The sequence below is a fragment of the Anoplopoma fimbria genome, chromosome 15, assembly GCF_027596085.1.
Source record: "Anoplopoma fimbria isolate UVic2021 breed Golden Eagle Sablefish chromosome 15, Afim_UVic_2022, whole genome shotgun sequence".
Lineage (NCBI taxonomy): Eukaryota > Metazoa > Chordata > Actinopteri > Perciformes > Anoplopomatidae > Anoplopoma > Anoplopoma fimbria.
Window position 1 is genome coordinate 21,052,760 of NC_072463.1, and position 25,461 is coordinate 21,078,220.

A 25,461-nucleotide genomic window follows, 5' to 3' on the forward strand; every position below is an offset into this window, starting at 1 on the left:
TAGACAGAAACCGTCGTCAAGTCAACTCTTCTATAAAACAAATCCTCTCTTGATGTTTTAAGCTTATTCTTCTCCAGCTCAGGATAAAAGGATTCTTCTGAATACAAGCAGGATTCCTCTGGATCAAATTGAAACTTTTTGGGGTTTATTTGCATATTAGTCAGACGGTCTTTGGGTCTTTGTGCTCACATTAGTCCACACTTCTGCAAGGACCAACAGAACAAGTGTCCCGTTTATGCAAGTGATCAATATTTAATCAGCTGCAACATGAGAGAGGCAAACGCAGACACTGTAAGACCCAAACACTCGTCCAAGGCCCATGAGCCAAGCGGGAAGACAGGATTGCCCAACTAGATTAAAGATTTCCAGCATATATGAAAGTGCATTGTCACAATCAATAAATGATATATAAAGTAGGGTTTGCATTTTGTGAGAAAACAATTGTAATTGAAGTGTAAGCTTCTTACAGCGCGATATAAACAATTGCTTTAGACTCAGAGCCTAGCCATGTTTGGAGTTCACTTTAAAATATTGAAAATCCTGCTGCTTTGTCTTGGCGGGGGATGCACAGAGAGCAACGAGAGAGGATGCTGGGGTTTCTAGGAAACGATCTCTAAATAGCAACAGAAGGGTTCAGCCTTCCACCTAAACACCACATTTTATGAAGCCAAATGTAACTTGGCTCTGTGTCGTTCTCTACACCTAATGCATGAAACCAAGATATGAACTGAATCTAAGTTGTAATAACAGTCCTGTTAAGGAATTTCTTCTCTGTTCATTCTCAGGCACAACAGTCATTGCCTAGAAGTTTGGCGTTCATTTATTTGCATGCATGAACATGATGTAACAGACTAGACAGATGACTGTGGTGTTCGCAGTAGATGTCCCAATGAGATAAAAAAAAGAACAAAAAAAAAAGCAGTGTAACTGGATAATGACATTTAAAAAGCATCTCATCGAGGAATCCCGTAAACGTCGTCCTCGGCTCCGCTTGGTCTGCTGTGAGCATGCAGTGTTTAGACAGAGCCAGAGATTGATCCCCCCCACCCTCCCCTGCACCCCCTTATCCCTAAAGCGTCAACCATAGCCAAGCATGCACGCTATTACAAACTTGGCCACACTCTCTTATCAACCATTCCTCAGACTCTTTATTATGAACCCTTAACTTGGAGCATGAATTTTTTTTTGGTTTGACAACGTTTAGATTATTTTTATAGTTTTTTGTAAGAAAAAATGTAGCTGCACCAGACTCTGGGAACTCGGTGATGTAATGGGGATGTTTTCCCTTCCAGACCGTTTTTTTCTGAAAGACATTATGCTGCTATTCCTGTCCCGGTAAAATAACAGCAGTGTGATGAGCGTGGCTGTATCCAGTGCACAGATGACTGATGGGTAACAATCCAGGCTTCCCGCTCCCAAAAGTGACTGGTTGCTGGAGTAGACCCAGCTGCACATGGAAAGGTTATGGTGCGCAGAACAAGTATCTGCCTGTGAGAGAGAATAAGAGAGTTCTGTGCTCATCTGTCATGTAAGAGCAAAAAATAGAAACATTTGAACCATGCCAGATCAAATTGAGATGCAAATGTATTCCTTTTTGAAGGGCAAATAAAAGTGTTCCTATTAGGAAATTAGTTTTGTACTTTGTGGTCAAAGCACATGTTCAGTTTTATTGGAGTGATTCCTAAACTGGAGGGCACAACAACAATGTGGATACTTGAGGGGTTATTCCAGATTGTTAGGTCTTGGGTCTTATTTCCGTAGCTGTGGTCATCATTTATATCAACTGTGATAGCTTTGGAGTCACCAAAGTCATTGACAACATATTGAAACATGACAACATTGCTGCAACTATAGTCAAGATGATCAGATAGTTGTTAAATAAGGTACAGTTGATCCAGAATATTTTAAACCACATTTTGTAGATGTCAAACCAAAAGAGATTGTACCTGAAAATGTCATTTTGACAAGATAAGAGACAACTTTATTCACCACAAAGTGGTACAGTCCAAAACAGTAAAAAGATATTCAGTTTAGTATCATAAATAACTAAGAAAACCGGGAAATAGCCACATTTAAAAAAATTGCAACCAGGAAGTCTTTGGAATTTCTAATCCATTATTAAAATAGCTGCCAATTAAGCCAATTCATTTTTTGTTAAACAATGAATAACAATGACTAATTGTTACAGCTCTAGTACACTATTATTATTATTATTATTATTATTATTATAATAATAATAATAATGATATTAATAATAATAATAATACAAATAACAACAGTCTTATTATCTGTATTATTATTATTAATATTATTATTATTATTATTATAAATAATACAAATAACAATAGTCTTATTATCTGTATTATTATTATTATTATTATTATTATTATTACCAATAGGAATGATGTCCAAAACCAAGCCAAAATGACTCTTTAATGATATGTTGCCCTAGTCACTACACTATTATGCAGCCCTATTACAGCCACAGAGGTTACTTAACACTGCACTACTGTATGAGTGCTGCCTCATCAGCCTACACAGCATCAGCTCAGACGGCATCATTTCCTGTAATCTGCTCTATAGCTTGATGTTAAAGAATCTGCGATTTACTTTTGGGCTTTTGGCCTCGTGCATCAGCTTTCATTGTGGGGTCTCCCAAAGGTTTCTGTGTGTGTCTGCACTATCTGGCTTCTGTGGGAGCTCTATATGTCAGTGGGGCCCAGTGCTCATCCAGAGTTCAACACTCAGCACTGAAGTTAATGTAGGCAAATGAGATTCTCCTGACCTCAGCACTAGCGGGAGCAGAGAGCCCTGCCACTGCTGAGGCCCACAGCACACAAAGACCGGCGTGTTCCTATTGTGTTTTTGTCATTAGCATTTTGCCAGCTCTTGGTTTGGCCCCCTTACTGATTTCCTGCGGTGATATGTCCAACCAGCTGGCTTATCAGCCCCATGTATCTACTGTAGAGGGGAAATTACAGAAGACAGAACATTTATTATCGAAGCATCCTGAGCCATGATATGGTGAAGAATGACGAAGCTGCAGGATGTTTGTTATTTTCACTCTTATCATAACTGACCGACATGCCGCTACAGGATGTGATGTAAAAAATATTATGGAAACAAACAAACATGATGTGATGTAAAAACATGGTGGAGATGGAGGCTGAAGGATTAACTTGGCCTCAAGTGTGTTTAGTTAATGTATGGCTGAGTTTATATTGTCTCATAGCATCTGCTGTGTTTGCTGTTTGGGGCGTATAATGAGCTATCAATCACGCCTGTCAGTCAGGTGATGGATCTGATGACTCTGTAATGTCCTCAGCTGGTTTGACCTATAGTTTGTAGTTCCTCATGAGATTGTGGGTCTTCCTGTATTTCAGCATTTTCCTGTGTGTGTGTGTGCTTGTGTTTGTGTTTGTGTGTGCTGTTTTAGAGGAGCAGAAGGGCCTGGCAGCTTTCTGCTTTATTTATTTGAACAGGAGTCATTCGTCCCCCTGGGCCTCAGATGGCCTCTGCTGTGTTTGTTGTCTAAACCCGTCACAAGGATGAAATATAAATATATTTTTTTGTGCCAAATTAAAGAAGGTGTGTCTGCATATGTGAGAGACTCATCTGCTCCCCATGCTGAACAGGTCCTGGGCAGTTTTGTTCAGACTACAGTCTGATGTTCTGCCCTTAATCTTTTCCTAAGTAGGCTATGGATGATAAGAGAACGAATAGCCCCAAGTGCTGCTATTTCAGGAAAAATAACTTTAAGAAGTGCTACATATAACTTAAGGTATCTCGGACAGGAACATAGATCACCATACAGTAAAGCTGCTAATCAGAGACCTGGGAAGACTGTGAATAAACCTATTTTTAAAGGTACAATGTGTAAGACATGGTCAGAATTTTAGTTAAGAAATTTCAAAGAATGAATATAGTCAACAGAATCTGAAGAGGTTACATTGTTGTATTGTGTTGCAGAGATATCTAGTGACATTAGCATGTTAACCGACTAGCCCCGGCACGTAGTGTCTTGTGATAATACTTGTTCCTGGAGAGGCGAAGGTCAGTGAGTGTAGCGTCCAGTCTGCCCTCAGTCCAGAGAGAGAAGAAGTGGAGCTGCATCAGCTGCACAGAGGTTTTGTCATTTATACGTCGAGCAGAGTCTCCTTGTCCTCACGGCCGTCAGTAGGTTGCTTCACCGGGAGGAGAGCATACAGCAGCTCCGGGAGATTTAGTCCAGTAAACAAACTTTCAAAGCGAGCACAGCGGTGCAGCCCCGCTAGTGGAACAAACATACAGATGGCCAATGCAAACAATGGGTCATCACCACATATGAAGATTATAAGATAGCAGTGTTATTTTGACCGGCTCCTAGAGTTTCAGCACATTGGTTTGAATATTGCGTAGTCTTCCTCTGCTGTTAGTTATTAGTTGGCTTTCTTTTTTTTATTTCTGATGACTAACACTGATTTTTACATTAGCGAAAATATCTGACTATTATTCTCCATCATTATTTCCTGTTAAACTGACATTTTCCAGGAACTTTGGAGTCTATAACTTTACCAATTCCCTCCACCTTATTTTACTTCTCTTTTTATCAGATGAAAGGATTTGCTCTCCTCCATTCATGGTCCTGAACACAGAGTGCAGCCCAGATGTTCTGGAGCATATCAAGAGGCAAGGACTCACATTCCCCTTCAGTAAGTGTTTTCTCTCTTCTCTAGATAGTGAGGACCTAAATATATACTCCCTAATTATTACTTACACCTAATAATGTTCTGCTAGCCACTAATTGTACTTGGAAATGTTCTAAACTCACTACCTGTGTTTCATTTTTCTGTGTTCACTTTCAGTGTGTTAGAAAAGCCCTTAGTGTGAGATATTTTGTTTCCCTGCTGAAATGTCCTTTGTGCTTAACGGTGTTGCACTAAGGTAGGTCACCTTGCTTAATTCTTTGTTTTTCTTGCACTTCTTTCTTCCTCAGTTTGCAAAACACGGGTGGCTCATGGAACCAACTCCCACGAGGTAAGATGCCACAGGGTTCAGAGGTCACTCACACCCTCTACAGTTTGCTTTGTGTGAGCAGTGACGCCTTTAACTCAAGTCCAAACAACAGAATCAGATAAAGAGCTGTAAGCCATGTATCTCTTTGTGTCAGCTGAAATCGATATCCCTGTCAGGCTGGTTAAATAGTCCTCATTCCTCCACACTCACTGTATTGAATTAAGTTAGGATATAACTGGACTTGATGGTTTGGACATCTATTTTGGTTGATGAATATATTTAGACTATTTGTCCTCCTGTCCACAGATGGCCATTATCTTCAGTGAAGAGGACCTGAAGGACGTGAAGCCTCCTTGTGTGATCCAGAGCTTCATCAACCATAACGCAGTGCTCTACAAGGTGTTTGTGGTGGGAGATTCTTACACCGTGGTGGAGAGACCTTCACTGAAGAACTTCCCTGCTGGACCGGCAGGTGAGGAGACAGACAGGCTGACAGACAGACAGGCAGGCAGGGATACCTAAGTGCTGGCACACTGGACAGACTGCTGGAGTTGCACAGCTTTTCCAAATAACCCAATAAAATAGCTCATAAAATGGCTTTATAGTCCCTGTGATTGTACCTATTCACCCTTTTAAGGGATGCAACATGGTGCAATTGGGTCTTTCCCTGTTGATACTGTTGAAAATAACAAGAGGAGTGGTGTTTTTTCTCACGAACATGTCAGAAGCCTTACCCATGATGCAACTTTGAACACAGGGTTGTCCCCTGGCACAAGTGACTCCAGTATTTGCATGTGATACAGTAGTGCCCTCATGCAAAGCAGTTTCACCATCAGTGGAGCAGTCTGCTTTGTGTAACGCTACAGAGAGAACAGTTGCCTTCAGCCTGGAATGCTGAGTGATGCAGCAGAGAAGCACAACCCTTGTCAAACACATAAAGAAACATACCCCAGTGTTACATCTGCGCAGCGTTTAGTTCCCTGTGCTCTGCAGCCCTGAGCTATACATCGGGATATGTAAGTGGAGGGAAAGACCAGATGAAAGACTGTGGAATGAAGATAAAGAGAGGAAGGACTTAGTGTTTGGAAAGATCTTAAGAATAACGGTGTGAGAGACTTTCTGTCCCATCCAGCCTTCCTCCTCATGCTACTTAAACTGGTGTTTGTTCATCCAGCTTGGAAATGAACGAGACAAATTCCTAACACTTCATCACCACGACCCTCTACAAGCTGAGGGGCATATTTATTTGGACAGTGGTGGAATTTACTTTTCCCCCTCCTCCCTCTAACGCTCTAAAGTTAATCATTACAATGCTAACAAAGAAAAAAGGTGCAATGAATTCAGAAGTTCATCCTGTCACATTCATCACTGCTTCAAAGAAAACCCATGTTCCCCTACGAGCAAAAACAACTTACTTGCTGATTTGTTCGTAAGTGAGCACTCAACATGACGTGGTGAGATGGTTAAATGTTAAGACTTAAGACTAAGAGATGTTAAGAGGTTTGGTTCTAGGTTTCTATGTCTTTAAACCAGGTGTTAAAAACAGTAAATAAAGACATTCATAATGTCACGCTCTGGTTGCCTCATTTCACTGTGTAGCCAGTTAAGTTCTGCTGCCACCTACTGCCAGAGATGAGACATGTATGTAGCACTGACTGCAATGGGAAATCATGTAGTCAAAGCTCTTTAAAAATGAACCTCACCTTTTTTCCTCTGTCTCCTTTTCAGACCGGAAAGCAATTTTCTTCAACAGCCACAATGTTTCGAAACCAGAGTCGTCCTCAGACTTGACCACGGTACGTCCACGATGTCCCAGACCGCTGTCTCACGTGATTTCTTTTTTACAAGTTTTGTTGCTGATAATCTTAAATATTGTATCTTTATCTCAGAGAGAGAACGTAGAGGGAGTGTCTCAGCCACCCAATGATGATGTCATCAGAGAGTTGTCCAGGTCATTGCGGCAGGCGCTCGGCGTCTCCCTGTTTGGCATCGACGTCATCATCAACAACCAAACGGGCCAACATGCTGTCATTGACATCAATGCATTCCCCGGTAGGTGCAGCCTCCCATCCACAGGGTGGGGTTGTATTTTATTTGGTAGTCTTGTTTATTATGCCTCTACGCCGTCCGTCCCATTCTCTTAAACGTGATATCTCAAGAAAACCTGGTGGTCAAAAGTCACTGAGACCTCACAAAACATTGGCCATAACTCAAGAATTCATAATTATGACAATTTCTTACAAATGTCTAATAGGATAAAATGCAGAATTTATGTTTTGAACAGACTGGTTGACGGAGGCGTACAACCACAAGCTGGTAATTCTCGTTTTAACATGTTTATCTATGAGACCTGGTACTCATTGTCTAAAACCTGAGAGACGTAGTAATGTCTTTCTTTAGTGCTACCAGATCTATGGTGAACTGGTTCATTAAAGATCTCTGAAATGGCATGGCAAATGAAATGGCATTTCAGTCTGATCATCAGTCTAGTGAATATACTATAAGAGGTTTTGACTATACTATACTATACATAAATAGAAAATAATCTTGTACGTAGATAGGAATATTACCCTTGTAAACATTTGTAATACGACCAAAAGCTTAATGAGCTAAACCGCCTGATGTCCCCCAATGTTCTCAGGTTATGAGGGCGTCCCAGAGTTTTTCAACGACCTCCTGAACCACATCACCAGCGTGCTCCAGAGCCACAACCCAGACTTCGCCCCTGCCAGCGAGCAGCCCAAAGGCCTGCCGGTGAGCTCCACGGTACCGAACGCCGCCCCGCCGAACCCCGGCTGCTGCAGCATGATGGGAAAAGAGGCCAGCGGCAGCCCCTGGATCGTAGAGGGCGACGGAGGGCTGAAGGGCCCCCGTCAGAGACTGGGCTGCAACTCCGCCATGTCCCCCAACTTCCAGCAGCACTGTGTCTCCACAATAGCTACCAAGGCTTCCTCCCAGTGACTGACCCCCGCCCCCCACTCCGTTTGACCCCCTGAACAAAAAAAACGGATTACAATGGTGACAATAATAATGAATAATAATCATAATAATTATGATGTTAACGATGATAATATATCTAATCAAAAAACAAACCTTTTCCTATATAGTTATTGAAAATGATGGTGATTGAGTGTAAGCTTTTTTCTCTCTGCCTTTTTGTATTGTTTGTTTTGTCTAATGAGACTTAACAGTACTGTAATGTGAACTTTTGGGAACTTTTGCCTAATATCTGATTTTATTTTTCTCTCTTGTGTGAGTTCTCTGTAATGAAAGGGTCCAGATGAGGGAGCTAATGGGAATGGCTGAATCAGGACTGGAGAAAGATGTGCCACTAGACGTGCAATGTATGATCCCTTGTATCTCAAACACATTAACACACACACACACACATATGCATAGGTACGTTTACATTGCGACGGATCGTGCCAGTGATGTGTGTTTGTATTCTGATCAATACCACTGACTCCTCTGCACAAAGTGACGGGGAGAACAGGTGGCTGGGCATTTGAACACTACTCCACAGATCCTGAGCTGCTATGCGAGTGTGGCCAACGGACGGCAGAGGACATAAATATGAATAGTTTGAACATGAATAACAAGATACTTTCCGAGTGCCATCAAATTTACTTCAAGGGTAGGGAGGATGCCTGCAGAAAATACATCTTCAAAGGTTCAAAAGAAGGAAGTAAATCTCCATGACCACGTGACCAAGTTTTTTTAAATGATTGTTGCACCAATGTTTGTTGGTCTTTGGGTGTTTAACTGTACGTCAGATGCTGGATGTTGGGTGTCCAACAAACAAACCGCGTCCTTGTTAGAGTACCAGTTTTTAGTTGCTCCGGTGCAGGAAGACGAGGATCACATTCCTTTTCCTGTTTGTGGATGTTTTCAGAAAATTCCATGATTTTTCATAATTCCAGTGGGATCTTGTGTGATTTTTCTCATCACTTCATGGGTTGGTAATCTCCTCGAACAGACATAGTTCTCCACATGTCTTCAATGCTTGTATCTAATGTGAGCAAACTACTCTCCTGAAGCCAACTTGACCTATCAAAAAACTTTGGGCTGCTGTGTTAATAAGATGATTATTAATCAAAAAATCAATAATTCCACTAAAAATCTAGGTAAATTGTGTCTTTTAAATATCCACCTATTGGGTATTAATTAGTTTCATATCATTAAATGACAATTCTAGATGATTGAGGAATTTGTTTAGCTTTATTGTGTCTATCATTTGATTTCGTTTCACTCTAACAGCACTTTCTTACTAAATGTAGTAGAGAAACCTTCAGTCCAGTCGGTTCATTTGCTTCATGATTAAATTCTCTGACCTGTCTCCTGTTCCAGCTGCTGTATTTGTGTCAGATGTTAAAGTCGTACGGAGGGGAAGTGAGGGAGAGACAGTTCAGATCTTGTTCCCAATGTTCACTGTGAGATTTTTTTACTCCAATTTTGTTAATATCTTTGTCCTGATATCTACTAAGAGCAACTTTATTTTATTGAGATTTTATGGGGAAAAGGTTTTATATAAATGAAATGAAAGCACTGGGATGTTTTTGAACAAACAGTGGATATTTTACTAGAGGTATAGTAAAATGCTGGGTCGGGTTGTACAGGTGGTGTCAGAGGCACAGATGGCCGTGTGGTTGATGCTGTAGTCCCCCTCTAGCATCTAGTGGGAAGGAGTGCCAACCTGCAGATGTTTTGCTTTCCCCTGAGCCTGCTTCTTCTCTTGTCCCAGAGAGCTCCTTCCGTTTTATTTCCTCCATCGGAATCCGAGGGAGCTGACTTTCCTCTCGCTTGCCCTGTGATCATTAATAATAATGTCAGCGCAGCCATCTCACCAGCATCTCTCTGGGACAAAAGAATACTAATGATGTTCCGAAAGTTGGTCTTCACTAAACGCACCATATTGTGGGAATATTTCCACAATGAGGTTCGTAACCTGTTTTAATCTCCCACAATTTTAGTGTGTTGTGAAGCAACAATACATTTAGAATGTAAAGGTATTGCAGCAGATTCAGGGGAACTTTTCACATCCTTTCCCCCCTCGATTCATCTAGAAAAAGGGGTGACGCTCTGACGCTCCCTGTCAAAGCTGGAAAGGCTGATATCTGTGTACAACACTATATCTTGTGTCCTATGTTGTGTTCCTAATTGTGCTTCTAAATGGGAAATAAATGGTTAATCCTACCTGTGGTCATGCTCCCAGTTTCCACCTGGATGTTTACTTCTTGGGTGTCTTGTACAGTACGTGTTTATATGCCTCGGCTTACATCCGTACGGTATGTTGTTTTTGTATCAGTTCTGTGATTGAAAGGAATCCACAATTTTGTGACCTTTTTTTTAATTAACTGGCCAAATTAACAGGGCAAAATAAACATGTGAAATCCTGTGGGTAAATGCTGTCATGTCCAGTGTTTGATGTAGGCTACCTCTTTTTGAGTTCAGTGAGAAACGCCGTCCTACCCTACATTCACCAACACCTAATAACTGTTACATGAGACTATAACTGGAAATGTCTCTTCACTCTGATCAGTCCATTCAGTTGATCTCTTATGGTCATTAGTGAATACTTTAATTTCTTTCTTCAAAAATTCCTGCAAAACAAAGTGCAGCATTTCTCAACCCAGCCTCCAGATGTTTATTGACTTAGCATTTATGAATCAAGCATTTCATAACATTGAAACAGTAAAAAAAAAAGACATCATGACAAACTTTTTTTTACAAGTCTAACTGAGCCAAATGGTTGCGTATTAAAATAAAATATATTTTCATAATCTTAGTCTTCTGTACATGTAAAAAACAAACAAACACAAATATATATTTACAAGAGCACCAGACGAAAGACAACATAAAGGTTTCTAAAGCTACTTTTTGTTCCCTGCCAGGCCCCTGCTGCTGCTGGGATGTTGTTTTATTTCAAATCACCAAGTGTTAATGAGGTTGTAGATGATGTGCTGTGGGGTTGGCCAGCAGTCCCAGGATGGTGGAGAGACAGTGCAGTTTTTCCTTGACGTGCTCTGGCAACTTCTCGTTCTCCTTATACCTGTGGACAAGACGAGCATCAGTGAGAGCTGCCAACGCCCCTAACAACAGAGCTGATAAACACAAGCCCATAAAGTGACAACACATTTCTGACGTGTTTTTGCACCTGGTGATCCTCCCCTCTGGAGACGTGTAGGTGATGCAGGAAACTCCAGCCTGAACCACCAGCTGAGACCCGTCGTTGAACTGCACCCACACCTCTCCACTCGTCAGCTGCGGATACGTGAATAGAGGTTAAATCATTTAATCACAAAGACAATTAATTGCTGGTTATAGAATATTAGCTTCATTTATTCATCAATTACCTGGGATGCCCATCCAACATTGGGCACAAATATCGACTTAACCACTTTTCCTGTGTTTTGCACCATGTCCTGTCGCAACGGGGAGCTTTTCTTACTCAGGCTGGCTGTGGTGAAATCTGACCCATCGTAGGAGATCATCTGAAAATATATATATTTTGGAAAAAATGTAAGAGAAATCCCATCATTATCCATCTGTTTAAGCCTCTGAACTATCTGATTGTAGGTCCTGAAGTGTGGGGTTGTGCGACACTCACCGAAGGAGTGATTTGGGGAGGTTGAGGAGGTGAAGGAGGTGAAGCTGCATCAGGAGGCACCGTGTGGGAGGGCAGCGACGATGAGCACTGGGAGTCTGGGTTGGCGGGTCTCCTGGGAGGGGTGACATACACCAAACTAGCATGAGCCACACAGTTCAACGTTGAAACCGAGAGTTTACAAATAACAGCACGTTTCTCTCACCTGCCGATAGTTATGGGGAAGAAGGGGACCTTCTTGGTGCTGCGCTGCTCCTCTGCTGTGATGGCGGCCTCCAGGGACAGACACATGCTGTGGCCCTCATCAGACATCTCCACATACAGCCTGCTCTCCGGGCTCAGGCCGCTCAGCCCCACCTCGCCCTTCACCGTGTACGACTTACCGCTCTTCTCTACCACTCGCACCAGCTCTGACGTCTTGTGAGTCTTTGCTCCTACAAAACATAAGAGTTTATGAAGCATTACATATTAACTCTCTTTGCAGTTTCTCCCTCAGCTGGATCACATGGTTCAATAAACACATGTGACTCACCATCATAAAAGCAAACTTCCAGGTCTGCATTGGGAGAGTTCTCCATCAGCATGACCTTTGCGTACTTGGTGTAAAGGGTCACTTTTGGAGTCTTGGATTTCACGAGCTGCACAAACTTGGAGGCGTATTGGTACTTCTTCCAGTATTTTTCTGTAACAAGAAAATCAATTAATTAATTAACGTACAATTTTCTCATCTTATACGAGCTAAAGTTACTGGGCTCGATGCATCCATCACAATACCTGGAAGGTCCTCGTAGCTACAAATCAGAATATCTTCTGGAGGAGGAGGAGGACAGTCCAGGACAGGAAACCCCTTTCCACCATTGGGCTGGTAAATTGTCACCTAAAAGAGATGATAATAACCAGCTTTATATCATATCATGGCACCAGCCTTGCATCTTATAATGTTGTTATGCAACCCTCTACCAGTCACATATGGAACATATCAGAAAGATACTTCACAATGCAATTCAGTGAGCTCACCATTGAACCATCACAGGAAATCCGGAGGACTTCTTTGACCCTTTCTTGACCGCTGTGGCATTTTAACAGCTCCATACACACTTCACCTGTGTCCAGGACGCTCACCTGTAGCAAACATAAGGAAAACAAATAAGAAAAGTATCTCAACTAGCAAAGATAACATTTAACAGGTTATCAAAAATCTGTGCACTAACTTACAACAGCATTTTTGGTCTTCTGTCTGATAGGCTTTAGTCTGGACGCGCACAGGGGCGGGACGATGTCTCTCAGCGTTTTCTTCTCTTTCTCCACACTGGGTTTGGCTGAAGGGAGCTTTAATTCTCTGCCGTGAGGAGGTTGGAACTCTGCTCCGGGTATATTTTCCCTGTACGAGTCAGAGTTGGAGAGCAGGTTGTGGTGAGGGTTCACACCTCGGCTCGTGGGCTTGTCCGTCCAGGAATTGTGAACTCCCAAAGGTCCTCTGCTGCTGTGGAAGCTGCCGCTGCTGCTGTGAGTGCTGCCGTCTGTGGGCCTCTGACCAGAACCTGAGAAAGAACAGTAAATATTTGTAAAGATCTGGTTACACATCTGGTTTTAATTGCGTTAAGAGAGTTTTAAGATTCACTGAACTATCTAAACGTTCCCTTGAATGAGAACATCGTCTGAGTGATAAAACTAAAGTAACACTACTGTAACAATGCTGAAATCTCTCATACGCACAGATAATGAACAACCTCAATTTTACCGTCATTATTGAGCCAGTTAGTAACTCCCTCCAGGTCTTGAAATTGCAAGTTTGGTGGATGTGCAGTCTGTGTGGATAACAAATACCCAGGACTGAAACAGAAAGAGCAATCTGTTAGTCTTATTACATTTTGTAAAAATAAAAAGATGATCATAAATAGAAAAACTTCTTACTTTGGTATTTGTTTGACGGGGGGAGATGGGGGCTTTCCGTGCTCTGAAAATGGGTGCTGAGTGGAGGACATTTGAAAGACTGGTCTTTCAAAACCAGTAAGTGTCTCCTCTGAGTGGCATCTCCCCAGCTCAGGGTAACTCGACCCCTGGCCTGAGGCGGAGGGGTTAGAGCGATCTGAAGAGTGAGCCCTCCTCAGGTAGCGAGAATGAGGCTGCCCACTGTCTCCACCATGAACCCCCCGGCTCCTTCCCTCTCTGTGAAATCTGTCTGCCGGAAGCTGCTGCCAGTGGTCTCCGTCCTCAAAACAGGCGTGGTTGGGTTGGCGTGGAAGAGTTGGAATAGGTGCCATCCGGTTAGGCAGGGCGGAGCCAATCATGTGCCTGGTTCTCCTCTGGAGGCGGCTATTGCTGCTGGCTGAGGTGGAGGAGGTGCAGGCTGTGGAGATGGTGGCAATGCCGCTGTCCATGGATCCTTCATCCCCCAACGCCAGCTCCTTGGTCCTGACCAGCAGGTTGTGGGTCATGAATGGGTGGTCCAGCACCGCAGAGAGGCTGGGCCGATGGGCGGGGTCCCTCTGCAGCAGGTGATGGATCAGATCCTGAGCCTCTCGAGAAACATGGCTAGGCATCTCATACTCCCCGAGAACCACTTTAGACAGAGTGTGTTTGACCGTGTCAGTGTCAAACGGAGGGCGACCCATCAGAAAGGCGTAGAACATGCACCCCAGTGACCAGACATCTGATTCAAGACCGTGAGCGCTGTGCGTGGCCACCTCCGGGGAGATGTAGTTCGGTGTCCCGCACATGGTGAAGTGCTTTTCATTTGGGAGTTTGAGCTGAGTGGCCAGGCCAAAGTCTGCTATCTTCATGTTCATGTTGCTCGTCAGCAAAAGGTTTGACAAAGTCAGATCTCGATGCAAGATGCCGTGGGTATGTAAATAGAGCATTCCTTTCACTATTTGATGCATGAAATGTCTGGCTGTGGGACAAAAATAAAAAGAGTTAAAAGGCAAAACTGATTCTTACTAAACCATGTACTGCATATATAATTCAAATCGTATTGTCAAAGTAAAGTAGTTGCCTGACCTTCATCCTCAGAGAAAGGCATTTTCCGCTCTTTAAGGTACCGACTCATCTCCCCATTGGGGCACATCTCCAACACCAAGTACACATAGTTGCTGTCCTCAAAGTAGTTGTACAACTTTAATAAAGACATGAAATAACACAGTATTTATAATCATGTCAAAGCGAGAAGGCACAGAAAGTATGAGTTCGACAAAAACTGAACACATTTGAACTTAAGGCTGAAATTATCTAATTTTGGTCTAAAAATTATTGTATTGCTGTGGTCCAAAACAGTTGTATAAAATTTCCAATAGTATTTAGACAAAGCAAAAGACCTGCTCTCTTGGTTAATCTTCAAGAGTGCCGGTTACACTGAACAAAGAAATGACAGAAGCTAGGGACGGGTTGTCCACATCACATAACCATGACAACGATAGCACCAAGCTCATAACAGCCATCACACAGATTTTTGGGAGCAACTGTAACTGAAGGTACGCTGTGGCAAAGACTTAGAATGTAATCCCTACAATTAGTGCTGTTTGTCTTTAACTGAAAACCTGGCACATCAGGAAATTAGTTATTATCTACTTAAAGTGTATTTCACAACAGAATTGTCTTAGGTTTTTTGAACATTTTATGCAGAAAAAAAATAATCCATTAATATCACAGAGAATATCTAAATGACAACAAATGAGAGCCACAGCAGACTTTATGTAATATAATAATAATCTACATTATCACAAGAAATTAGCTGTGCACAGCCAACGTTACCTCAAGTATAGAAGGATGTTTCAATCGGCACTGAATCTCCACCTCGTTTATCACACGCTGGACCATACCAGCTTTGTGCATTGCTTTTTTGTCAATCTGCAGATGGGAACAACAGAGATAATTACACACCTGGCATTCATAGGATCAACGTGCCATGTGTTACAGCGCTGCTGCATGGTGGTTTGGTCTGGTGGCTAATAGGCAATCTGTCACCAACAGAGAGAGTGAACTATTCAGACATAATTTGTGGGGAGTCAAGGGACCACAAAAAGCCCTTGGGACACAACTAAGGTCTAATATTCCAAACAGTTCCAGTTGGCAACAGCTTGGGATTTAGTTGTACATTACAGGTGAAGCATACTATAATAACCTTATGTGACTAGGAGATAAATGGAGGGATTCTCACCGTTTTGATAGCAACCTCCAGACCAGTATTTACTGATTTTGCCCGGTAAACACATGCAAAGGAGCCTTTCCCGAGGAGGGTGAGGACCTTAAAATCCTACATCAGAGGAGAGAAAGAAAAAACATTTAATTTTTACAAACAACACATTGTATTTGCAGAGCCATAAAAATCAAATTATGATTTGAAATGAATTATATTCTGATCCCATCAAACAGCATCTTTAAAAGCATGATACCTCGATCCTGAGCTCCTGAGCATAAAACAAACATGTCTCCTCATCTCTGCTGGTGTCAGCACAGACACCTCTGAACAGAGAGGGAATAACTTCATCAGAGCTGGCTCCTCCAGCATGCAACATGTTGGATGAGCAGCACAACAAGAGAGCAGAGAGATGCTCCCACAACAAACGTTAACTGTCAAACCAGCCTGCGACCCTGACGCTGTCATGTGGCCAACCAGAGCCCGTCTTTATCCCGGCTCTCTTCCCGCTGAAGGGGACCACTTGGAGTCGTTTCCAAGCAGCATGGTCCTCCACAGAATGACGCACTGAGGAGCGACGAGGAGAGAGGAGGAGGCCACACACGGACGGGCAGACAGTAATGATAGGGAGGTAAAGTGGGAACCACGCAGAGGAGAGAGATGCTTAAATGGAGTAAACAACACCAGGATGCTCCAGGGCGTCAGCGGGACGAACACTCACCTCGATCCCGTCCCCGATAGAGACACTCATCGTGCCCGCTCGTCGGCTCACAGTTTCATGCACGCTCGTCGTAATAATCCTCGACCGATGAGAGCATCGGTAGTCGGTGTGAGAGTTCTCAGAGGCCGGATCAGAGTTCTTGTGTTCCCCTCCAAAACTTTGCAGGTTCTTCCATTTTGAAAATATCCGCCCGTTACACACGTCACACGCTACGTCACATGACAACACTCAGGGGTTGTAGTTCTCGGTGACCACGCCCCCTTTCCTTCCCCAGACACTGGACACGTGACGTGAGCTCTCCTTGACCACGCCCCCTTTCCTTCCCCAGACACTGGACACGTGACGTGAGCTCTCGGTGACCACGCCCCCTTTTTTATTTTCCTTCCCCAGACACTGTGGTCACGACTTTACTCTTTAAAATGTAAAGTTAGTTTTATACCTGCCATCTTGTTTTAAGCTTGTACATTTAAGTTCACATTAGAGCTTATATTTGTATCGTGTTAGGTTGAGCGTTCATTCTAAGTAGAACCAAACTGATCAAAATGAAATAGGTGAATTATATATTGTGAAATAAGCAATCAGATTAGTGCATATAGACAGAATATTTTCATGTAGCCATAACATGGTAAAATACTTTACATTGAAATATTTTTTTAAACTCATTCTAATGAAATGTTATTTAATCTAGGGCTGTAACTAATTACTTGATTTTCATAGTCGGTTACTATGATTATTATTTTTATTGATTAATATTTTTTTCTAAATATACGAAAATAATAATAATAATCATCACAATTTCCCAGAGTTTTGTCCTAAACTTAAAGGTATTTATAGTATGATCATACGAAACAAAAGAGCAAATATTTGGCATTTCTGCTTGAAAAATTACCTAAAAAGTGTATATACCTTCAAAGTAGTTAATGATTAATTTTCGTTCAATCTACTAATCAATTGATTGACTAGATATTTCTGCTCTTAATTCCAATATTACCATCACACAACTGACTCGGTGGCACTGTGAAATAAAAGTAATATTATTCTTTTGAATAAAAAATAAAGCCCTTGGAACAAAAAACTTTCTGAAACAAAACTGCTGAATTACACAAAAATGACGACAATAAAGTTTTTGTTTTAAACAAAAAATTGGATTATTTAATAATTTCCTGGTTGAATTAAACATTTCATCTGTTGTTATTCATGTTATTAGTATTTCTTAATGTCTATTTGATTCATTAACTTCAGGAATCCATACACATTATCCCTTTTAAGTGTAATCTTACTTGCTGAGAGTTATAAAAGATCAAACCGCAGGTGTGTAATCACAGACCTTTATTTCACTCTTCAGACTCTTGTCATCAACCGGGGTCCCTCTAACTTTGTACTTTTGCAGATTAAATAGTACCGTAGTAGTAGTAGTAGTAGTAGTAGTAGTAATAGTAGTAGTAGAGTTGTAGTATTAGGAGTAGTCGTAGTAGTATCTTCCTACATTTCTGATCTCTCATGATCTCATCCCAGGTCTTCACTCAGACACAAGCACAGTAGGGATTTGGCTAATTACTTTCAGGTGCCATTGCAGGAAATCAAATTTCAGACTAAAGAAATCTTGTCTTACAGACAAATGTATTTATTATTGCCATCTTTAAATCCCTTGATTTAAGTGTGGAAAAATGCAAGAAAACAATGAGGAAATAGGCAACCAATCACTCACTACAGAGATTTGGAGTATAAAGCATCGCCATGAACTAGGAATATTCTTTATGTACATATATTATATACGCTGGCTGCTTTTATTTACTAAAATGGTATTTACAGTTTCTACATTGAAAATCATTTTAAACTCATTAAATACAAATATATATAATTTGTATCATTGTATACAAATTAATAGTTGCGCAATAGCAGTTATTTGGAAAGAACTATGTAGAGTTAAAAGGATTTTTACTGCAGATACTGGACGCTTATGAGACACATGGAATGCAAACACAAAGGGCACCTTCCTGTGTGGTTCAGAGGAAACAGTTTAACGTCAGAATCAGAGTTTAATCTATTGCATCATTCTTTCATTTATTAGGTATGTCAAATCTTAAGAGAGCACATCATTGTCACACATAAGGATAAAAACAAAAACCTCAAAAGGTTAAGTCCAATGGGGGGCACAAAAAAACTAATCCATAGAAGTGATTGGTGACGGTTGAGAAATGGTCCCAGGTATTGATGTTTCTACTGTCTAAATGGTCAGTTGTGGTTGATGCGGGATGATTGAAGAGTTTGCTTCTCACACATCTCAGTCCACCTCCATCTCTTTCGTGCCAGGCTTTGTCTGCTGGCTTCCCTTTGTATCTCCCTTTCCTTCTGCTGCTTGCTTTGCTGCAGGGCCATTATGAGCTCCACTGTTTTGGTCATTCACTTCAGGGGCCTCCTCCACCGTGGGTTTTGGCCTGTTGATCACTGGAATACATACATCCTCCAGTTCCTGGTGAGTAAGAAGCATATAATGTGTTGGAAAAAGAAACTCACTTCTAATTAAATCAATAATTAAATCTTAAATAGTCATTCACATACCTGTATTTTGGCAATGATGTCTGCTACTTTAACAATAGGGTCTTGAGTAATACCAAGTTTACTCTGTGCGTTCATCCTGCTGTTCATCCAAACCATGCTTTCATTCACACACCTCTCCACAGTGCTCACTTCCTCTGCACTCAAATGCAGGTATCGCTCATCCTAGGGGAGAATTTGTGACAAGAAGATTACTTAAGTTACATCTACAAATCAAAAAAAGAATTTCAGTGGGTGTCACTTAAACCAAACTAAAAAATAACATTAATTTGACACAACAATTTTAGAAGGTATGTGCAGACCTGTGTGTTAAATACCACCCATATAAAACACATTGCAAATGCACTGGCATATTGTCAGACCTGGTTGATTAAAAAACTTGTAAAGAACTTTACAAAACCAACAAATTAAAGAAAACTATTATTATTCAACTATTAAAGATTATGTGTAAATGCATTCATTCCTTCAATCAAAATGATGTACCTTCTGTTTATAGGAATCCACAAACTTGATGTAGAGTTGCATTTTCTTTCCCAGCTCTTCAAAAGCCCTTGGCCTGTCCATGTGCTCTCTGTGCCGATCCTGAATGGGTTGACCCAACCTCTAGAAAATAACACAATCAATGTAAATATTGCAGAATATTCTCTGTTTAATATCCTAAAAACTTTCCAATACCACTTAGCCTCAGTAGAGCACAGTAGGTTGATACAGCTTTTTCTTGAAGTTAGATAAAATCCCCTCTGAAATTGAAAAAATGTATAAAAAAGAAATAAACAAACCTTGAGTGCATCCAGCTTCTCCTCATAGACGTGTTTGGGTTGGTCCTCTCCATCCTCATACAGCCAGTTCGCTGTGTCCTCCAGCATCAGTGTTAGCCGGTTACTGTCCTGTTGGTAATGGCCAAACATGAAACCGCTTTTAAGTAAATAGAGAAGTAGAAAACTTGCTTGGTACATCAGAAATATGTTAGAAAGCAGCACTCACATCCTCAGTGATATACTTTTCATAGATCCCACAGAGTTTGTCCCGCAGATCGTATACATACTCCTCAACAGCATTTTTAGCATCATTCATCTCTTTCACCAATTTGTCCTGGATAATCATCTGATGCTGTGAGGTAAAAACACAAACAATGTTACAGGACAGAAAAACAATAGTAGCAATGCCTTAAATATAATGCTATCTGACTAATAAGATCATAAAATGTCATGTCCAAGTTGAGTTGATGAACAGATCTAACATGGTCAAGGAACAATCCGGGACCACAACAGATCGAGAACAGCACTATTCAAGCACGTATTGGGTTTAATTCCACTCCATCCATTAGTGCGTTGGTAAACAGCATTTCAATCAGGCCATGACTCGGCTTTCCCAAAGGCCAGCAGGAGCACTCACCTCATACTCCACAAAGTCGTTGAGGACTTTACTGTCGAGTTGTCGAATGTTGTTGGCCACGATGGGAAGATCCATACTCTTCACTTTGACTTTGGGTTTGCTTCCTCCTGCTGCTGGGTCCGGCTTCTCCCCAGACGCCCCCTCCTGGATTGAGAAACCAGAAATCACTTAAGACCATTCATAACTTCTTTTGTCATTCTACAGTTGTTATAGTGCGTCAATATGCACTGTTTACATATATTCAGTATCTTAGAATTTGAATTTCTTTCCACCGTTTTTTGTCATGTTTCTATGAAGTGTTACTTAATACCACAGTCAAATCTTCATTATCTCAATATAGTCATGTCTGAAAGGCTAAATTTGTTGTGGACCAACAAAATCTGTGTCTGAATCATATTTGCATATTAACAGAGGATACTGGCATTGGCTTTAAAAAATGTCTGCATATTCCTAAATTAAACGTAGTCCAGCTGACCTTACTGCTGGAACTGCTGTCGTCGTTCTGCTGGTCCCCCTGGCTTTGGCCTTCCTGGTCCACCTGCATTTTGGTCTGAGACACAACACACATTGAGCTATTTCATCAAACTCAGATTAGATATAAATAAAGTATTTCATATTTGAGTTATAATTAAAAAGCAATATAAACAGTTACTGTACATTAGACAAATGTCTAAGTCATACATATTTACTTAATTGCACCAAAGAAAATGTGGCAAAAACATCTCACCTGGTCCTCTGCCCTGCCTTCATTCTGCACCATTGGCTCCGAGTCGATTTGCATGTCCTCTCCCTCCCCTTTCTGCTTCTCAATCAGAGAGGCACTGGACACACTGAAGATGCCATGGACGTTAACACGCACTTTGACCTTCACTTTAGAGCTGTCTCCATCTGGCTGGGGAACGACATTCTGTACCGAAAAGCATCCTGTAGGCAGATGGGAACAATATGAATCGTTTGTTAAAGAGGTTCAATTAAACGCCCACAACATATTCCCTTAAGAAACTGACGTTGCAAACTGATATCCCACCTGAGAGTACTGAGAGTAGCCCCCCCTCCCTCCCACCACACACACATTTGTTTGGCTGACTCATTAGGACTCAGCCACAAACGGGCTACCCATAAAAACTGGGTAACTGGCAGTTAGGACTGGCTTTGAGAGGGCAGAATGAGCAGAGTTACCTATCCTGTGGTCTGGGTAGGGGAGCTCTTGAGGGCAGCTGTAGAAGGCTTCAAGGTCAAAGGGCTCCTTCTTGTGAAAGGTGATCACTTTGGAAAATGGAGCAGCGTGGTTCTTGCTGAACACCTCACACTCTCTGTGACAAAAATGCAGTAAGGTGGAAAAAAAGCCCAGTCAGGTTGTTGAAACCCAGTCAGCAAATACTGCATCTTCAAACTAGCTGACCAAGCTTGATTTACCAAATAGAGAAAAGGCTAAGGAGAAATATAATGGCTTGTTTTATGTATATTGTTAATGCCAAACATTGTTAATTAAGATAAGGTTAAAATGTTCATACCCCAATCCATCCTCTGTTGGTGTTTTCCAGCGAAGAGTAATAGGAAACGGAACCACGTCGGTGATGGAAAATTCACGCACCTTAAATGCTGGAGACAAAATTGCACACTACACCGAAACAAATGACACACACACCACAAAATTAAATGCACGTTTACTGCATTATATTTGACGAGCTACAGCTCATTTGTTCAGTGCATCACAACTAGAAAACACTATCTGTTAGTGTTGAGAGACGAGTCCCACCTGAAGTGCACAGCCTCTGGCCACAGCTTCGTCTGCATTCAACGTGGTGCTGATGTCTTTGCCAAAGAACTTGGCAATTCTCTCTTTGACAGCCGGGATTCTCGTGGCTCCTCCAACTATCTCCACTGCGTAGATATCATCCCGACTCAGCTCTGTCCACAAAACACACACGGGACTGAGTAGATTCTTATTATATACAGTATTCAAGCAATATACCCTCATAAATTCAACCAAATTTGAGGCACATACTTGATTGTTCAAGGACTGCTTTCAGTGGCATCTCTACTCTCATCAGGTATTGAGCACTCATGTCTTCAAACTGGCCCCTATGGGTTACAAATTAAGTAGAATAATTATTTATAATGCTAGATTTCCACAACATAGATGCACAATTAAGGAGTAAAACGTAAAAGTTGTACCTGTTCATCCTGCCGGAAACATCAATGTCATTCATGAAGCACTCTATGTTCAGAGGCAGGTCGGAGGAGTTGGCACTCATTAGCTTCTTCAGTTTCTCACACTCCTGGTGCAGCCGCAGCAGAGCCCTTGGGTTCTCCCTCACATTTAATTTGTACTTGCTCTTAAACTCCTCGCAGAAGTAATCAACCAGCGCCTCGTCAAAATTGCGCCCACCAAGGTACTGGTCAAATGCAGTGGCGAGGACCTGACAGAGCAGAATCCATGCTGAGTTGGGATTTAAAGCTGCAGGTGTAGGCATGAATTGAGGTGGAAAAAAGGCGAAAGGCTCACCTTGAGTTTGCCTTTGTTGAAAGCAGCGATGGAGACCTGGAACGATGAATGTCCCATGTCAACAAATATCACATTTCTTGGCCTCTCTTCCGGAGTAGGAAGGTCCTGCTTGTAGATCCCGTAGGCCAAAGCCACTGTGAATCCAAATCAGAATGAAACACAAATATTAAAGGCAAGAAATTCCACTGTTGGTGGAGTTTCTTTTTTTACTATTGTCTTGCAAGAGTTCAGTGTGCATCTACATATAAACTTAGCAAGGATGAGTGAAACTCACAAAGCTGGACACGCAAACTAAATGTCTTTCCACTTTGGTCCTTTGCAACCATTCAAAAAATGTCACTGTGATCAATTATGCCAAGAGCACTGACCTGCAGTGGTGTCATTAATGAGCCGTAAGCAGTTCAGCCCTGCTATTTGAGTTGCATCAAACACTGATCGCCTTTCAGCATCTGTGAAGAAACTTGGGACCTGTAAAACAAAGCACACCTCAGTATTTATCATTGAACCACTGTTTGAATTAAAATAATGGTCTTCTGTAATGTGTTCCTCACTCACAGAGACGACACAGTCCACCACTGGCTTCTTTAGCGCGCTCTCTGACGTCTCCTTCAGCTTGTTAAGCAGCATCCCTGTGATCTGCTCCACTGTGAACACTTTGTCCTCCTCCAGATAACGTACCTGCAAACATGATACAATTAGGACCTCCAAGGCCAATTAAAGGCTAGAAGGTAAGGCATATTGAGCATACAGCCAATAAGTGGTTTGGAGGTTACTTACAAATAAAACATATGAGCATCCCATTCAGTTATTAGCACCATGGTAGAATTTGAAAAACGCAGGTGTGCAGAAAATGGTCAGGGTAAAAGAGAAAGGCAGTACAGTACGTCACCTTAATTCCAGTGTTTCCATTGGGCAGTTTATGTAAGCTGTAAGGCAGTTTGGGTTTTTCCGCTTGGACATATGGGTCATCAAATGCTCTGCCGTGGAACTTCTTGAATCCATGGACTGTATTTTTGAAGTTTGTTGTAATCTAAAAGAAGACACACATAGTATTTTTTGTAAATGTGAATTGTAAAGATTATAAACTCATAATCAATAACACAACTTTTACAATGTGTCTAATCATTTCAGTGTAATGTTGCATTTATTACAGAAATTAGACAAACTGCCATGGATGAACTCACTTGACTCTTGGCTGCATTTCCAATCATGCGATTTTTGGAGGCCAAAGATACACAAGCCCTTGATGGAAGACAAGTGCATCAGCAAATTAGGAACGCTACAGCAGAAATAATGCTGTTACCAAATGTGGCAGACAGGCAGAACTCTAATTGACTGACTGTCGCAGACAGAATCAAATGTCGAGTGCTGAGAGATTACGATTTAGGAAATTTCCCAAGGGAGTCTGAGGAAGAACCACAAACTAGGGCAGTGAGACAGAACAGTTCACCTTCAAAAGTAAGCTCATCCTGTAAAAAAAAAAATATTACCTCCCCAACTCATATAACAGACAAACTGCAGACCATTGTCTTTACTCACAAAAATAAATGTGTCTATTCATACAAGGTTTAGGGATCCATTTCTCTCTGGCTGACAGTGACAAGTCACTCCCTAGTTTCACCTTGCCACAAAAATATCCCCATTCACTTAAAGGTGCAATGCTCATCCTCATTTTCCAGCTGCACATCCCTGTTCGCAGGATGCGGCAGCAAATGTGCTCCAGTTATCCTGCTGCGTCCCTCAGAGTCAGAAACCTACATGGACGTTTTTTTTAAGTATTGTAAGATTAGTTCATTCATTATACTTCGATAAATAAAACAGTATACACCATTAATTATATTTAAGGGCTGGTCCTTGTAGAGACCCTTGAGGAGGATGCAGGTTGATGGCATTCCCTTATAGGAGCACTATAACCTATTTATTTTACTTTACAGCCTAGAGCACTGACACATTAACATGCGTTATAATCTAGATAACATCCTGTTTTCTTTTAGTTACTTATCTCAGTCCATTTGGAGGTGCTGATTATCAGGAGACATGTCAACTGTTTGTTTGCAAAGTGTCATTTCAGACACTCATTGTGATGGTGAACAAATCAATCGAGGCCGCATCACCCCCACCACCAACCCCGCTGCCTGTGCTCCATCACCGCTCAGCCGGTGCGTCCCCGGTTTGACCGCATTTCACGGTGATGACGACTGTCAATATTTATACTCACGGTGTGCATCTGTCACTGTACTCGTTGGCAATGGTTTCAATGCCGCCGCTCCTGGCCACACCGATGTAACAATTTTGGTAACCCACATCAATACCTACCACCGACATAATGAGCGCTCTAAAAAACACCTCTTGTAAATTATCCTCCGCGTCGACGCACCTGCCAATTATGAGGGGAAATAAATATTCACTGTTAAATACAATGGCGAATTGTAATTAAGCGTGTCCTCTTTTCTGGGGAAAAGAAAAACTCTGAGGGAGTACTAACTGAATTACTAGCTGTTATGTAAGTCGGTCTGTTTATAGCAAACTCATTCAGAGTAATC

General features: G+C 41.7%; 3 protein-coding genes across 4 annotated transcripts in view; 1 reads left to right on the forward strand and 2 right to left on the reverse strand.

Moving 5' to 3' along the window:
- The window catches only part of itpk1b (inositol-tetrakisphosphate 1-kinase b), a 28,570-nt gene extending 18,186 nt beyond the window's left edge, over positions 1–10,384 (forward strand). Inside the window, exons 6-11 of the mRNA XM_054613727.1 lie at positions 4,593–4,691; positions 4,976–5,016; positions 5,302–5,467; positions 6,724–6,791; positions 6,885–7,047; positions 7,637–10,384. Of these exons, the coding sequence (XP_054469702.1) occupies positions 4,593–4,691; positions 4,976–5,016; positions 5,302–5,467; positions 6,724–6,791; positions 6,885–7,047; positions 7,637–7,956 (857 nt within the window). The 3' untranslated portion in view covers positions 7,957–10,384. The remainder of the gene's footprint in view (positions 1–4,592; positions 4,692–4,975; positions 5,017–5,301; positions 5,468–6,723; positions 6,792–6,884; positions 7,048–7,636) is intronic.
- Positions 10,385–10,635: 251 nt separating this feature from the next.
- Positions 10,636–16,670, reverse strand: plk4 (polo-like kinase 4 (Drosophila)). The gene is made up of 15 exons (XM_054614021.1): positions 16,456–16,670; positions 15,756–15,851; positions 15,350–15,445; positions 14,600–14,714; positions 13,514–14,492; positions 13,341–13,432; positions 12,815–13,140; positions 12,617–12,721; positions 12,374–12,476; positions 12,132–12,281; positions 11,805–12,033; positions 11,603–11,714; positions 11,349–11,486; positions 11,150–11,256; positions 10,636–11,044 (listed from the first exon to the last, which is right to left on the reverse strand). The coding sequence occupies exons 1-15, from the start codon at positions 16,483–16,485 to the stop codon at positions 10,933–10,935; spliced, it is 2,790 nt and encodes a 929-aa protein (XP_054469996.1). The 5' UTR covers positions 16,486–16,670; the 3' UTR covers positions 10,636–10,932.
- A 1,940-nt stretch (positions 16,671–18,610) lies between these two features.
- hspa4l (heat shock protein 4 like) lies at positions 18,611–25,279 on the reverse strand. Of its 2 annotated transcripts, none has more exons than XM_054613818.1 (19): positions 25,137–25,279; positions 24,103–24,160; positions 23,808–23,948; positions 23,474–23,596; positions 23,287–23,386; positions 22,919–23,052; positions 22,588–22,832; positions 22,418–22,494; positions 22,169–22,320; positions 21,924–22,030; positions 21,589–21,722; positions 21,137–21,333; positions 20,885–20,959; positions 20,410–20,553; positions 19,999–20,124; positions 19,794–19,901; positions 19,498–19,617; positions 19,018–19,179; positions 18,611–18,928 (listed from the first exon to the last, which is right to left on the reverse strand). In XM_054613818.1, the coding sequence occupies exons 1-19, from the start codon at positions 25,241–25,243 to the stop codon at positions 18,740–18,742; spliced, it is 2,499 nt and encodes an 832-aa protein (XP_054469793.1). In that variant the 5' UTR covers positions 25,244–25,279; the 3' UTR covers positions 18,611–18,739. The 2 variants fall into 2 exon arrangements, with proteins under 2 accessions (XP_054469793.1, XP_054469792.1); XM_054613817.1 differs by having other exon boundaries at positions 20,410–20,550; positions 25,137–25,243.
- Positions 25,280–25,461: the final 182 nt, after the last annotated feature.

Coding starts and splice junctions, on each gene's coding strand:
- plk4 (XM_054614021.1), bottom strand. CDS start 16,485: ATGAGTGTCTCTATCGGGGACGGGATCGAG. Junction 12,477..12,616: donor TTTCCTGTGATGGTTCAATG/GTGAGCTCACTG, acceptor CATCTCTTTTAG/GTGACAATTTACCAGCCCAA. Junction 11,715..11,804: donor TTCCCCATAACTATCGGCAG/GTGAGAGAAACG, acceptor CACCCCTCCCAG/GAGACCCGCCAACCCAGACT.
- hspa4l (XM_054613818.1), bottom strand. CDS start 25,243: ATGTCGGTGGTAGGTATTGATGTGGGTTACCAAAATTGTTACATCGGT. Junction 19,618..19,793: donor AGAAGCTGGATGCACTCAAG/GTTTGTTTATTT, acceptor GTTATTTTCTAG/AGGTTGGGTCAACCCATTCA. Junction 19,180..19,497: donor TGGATTCCTATAAACAGAAG/GTACATCATTTT, acceptor ATTCTCCCCTAG/GATGAGCGATACCTGCATTT.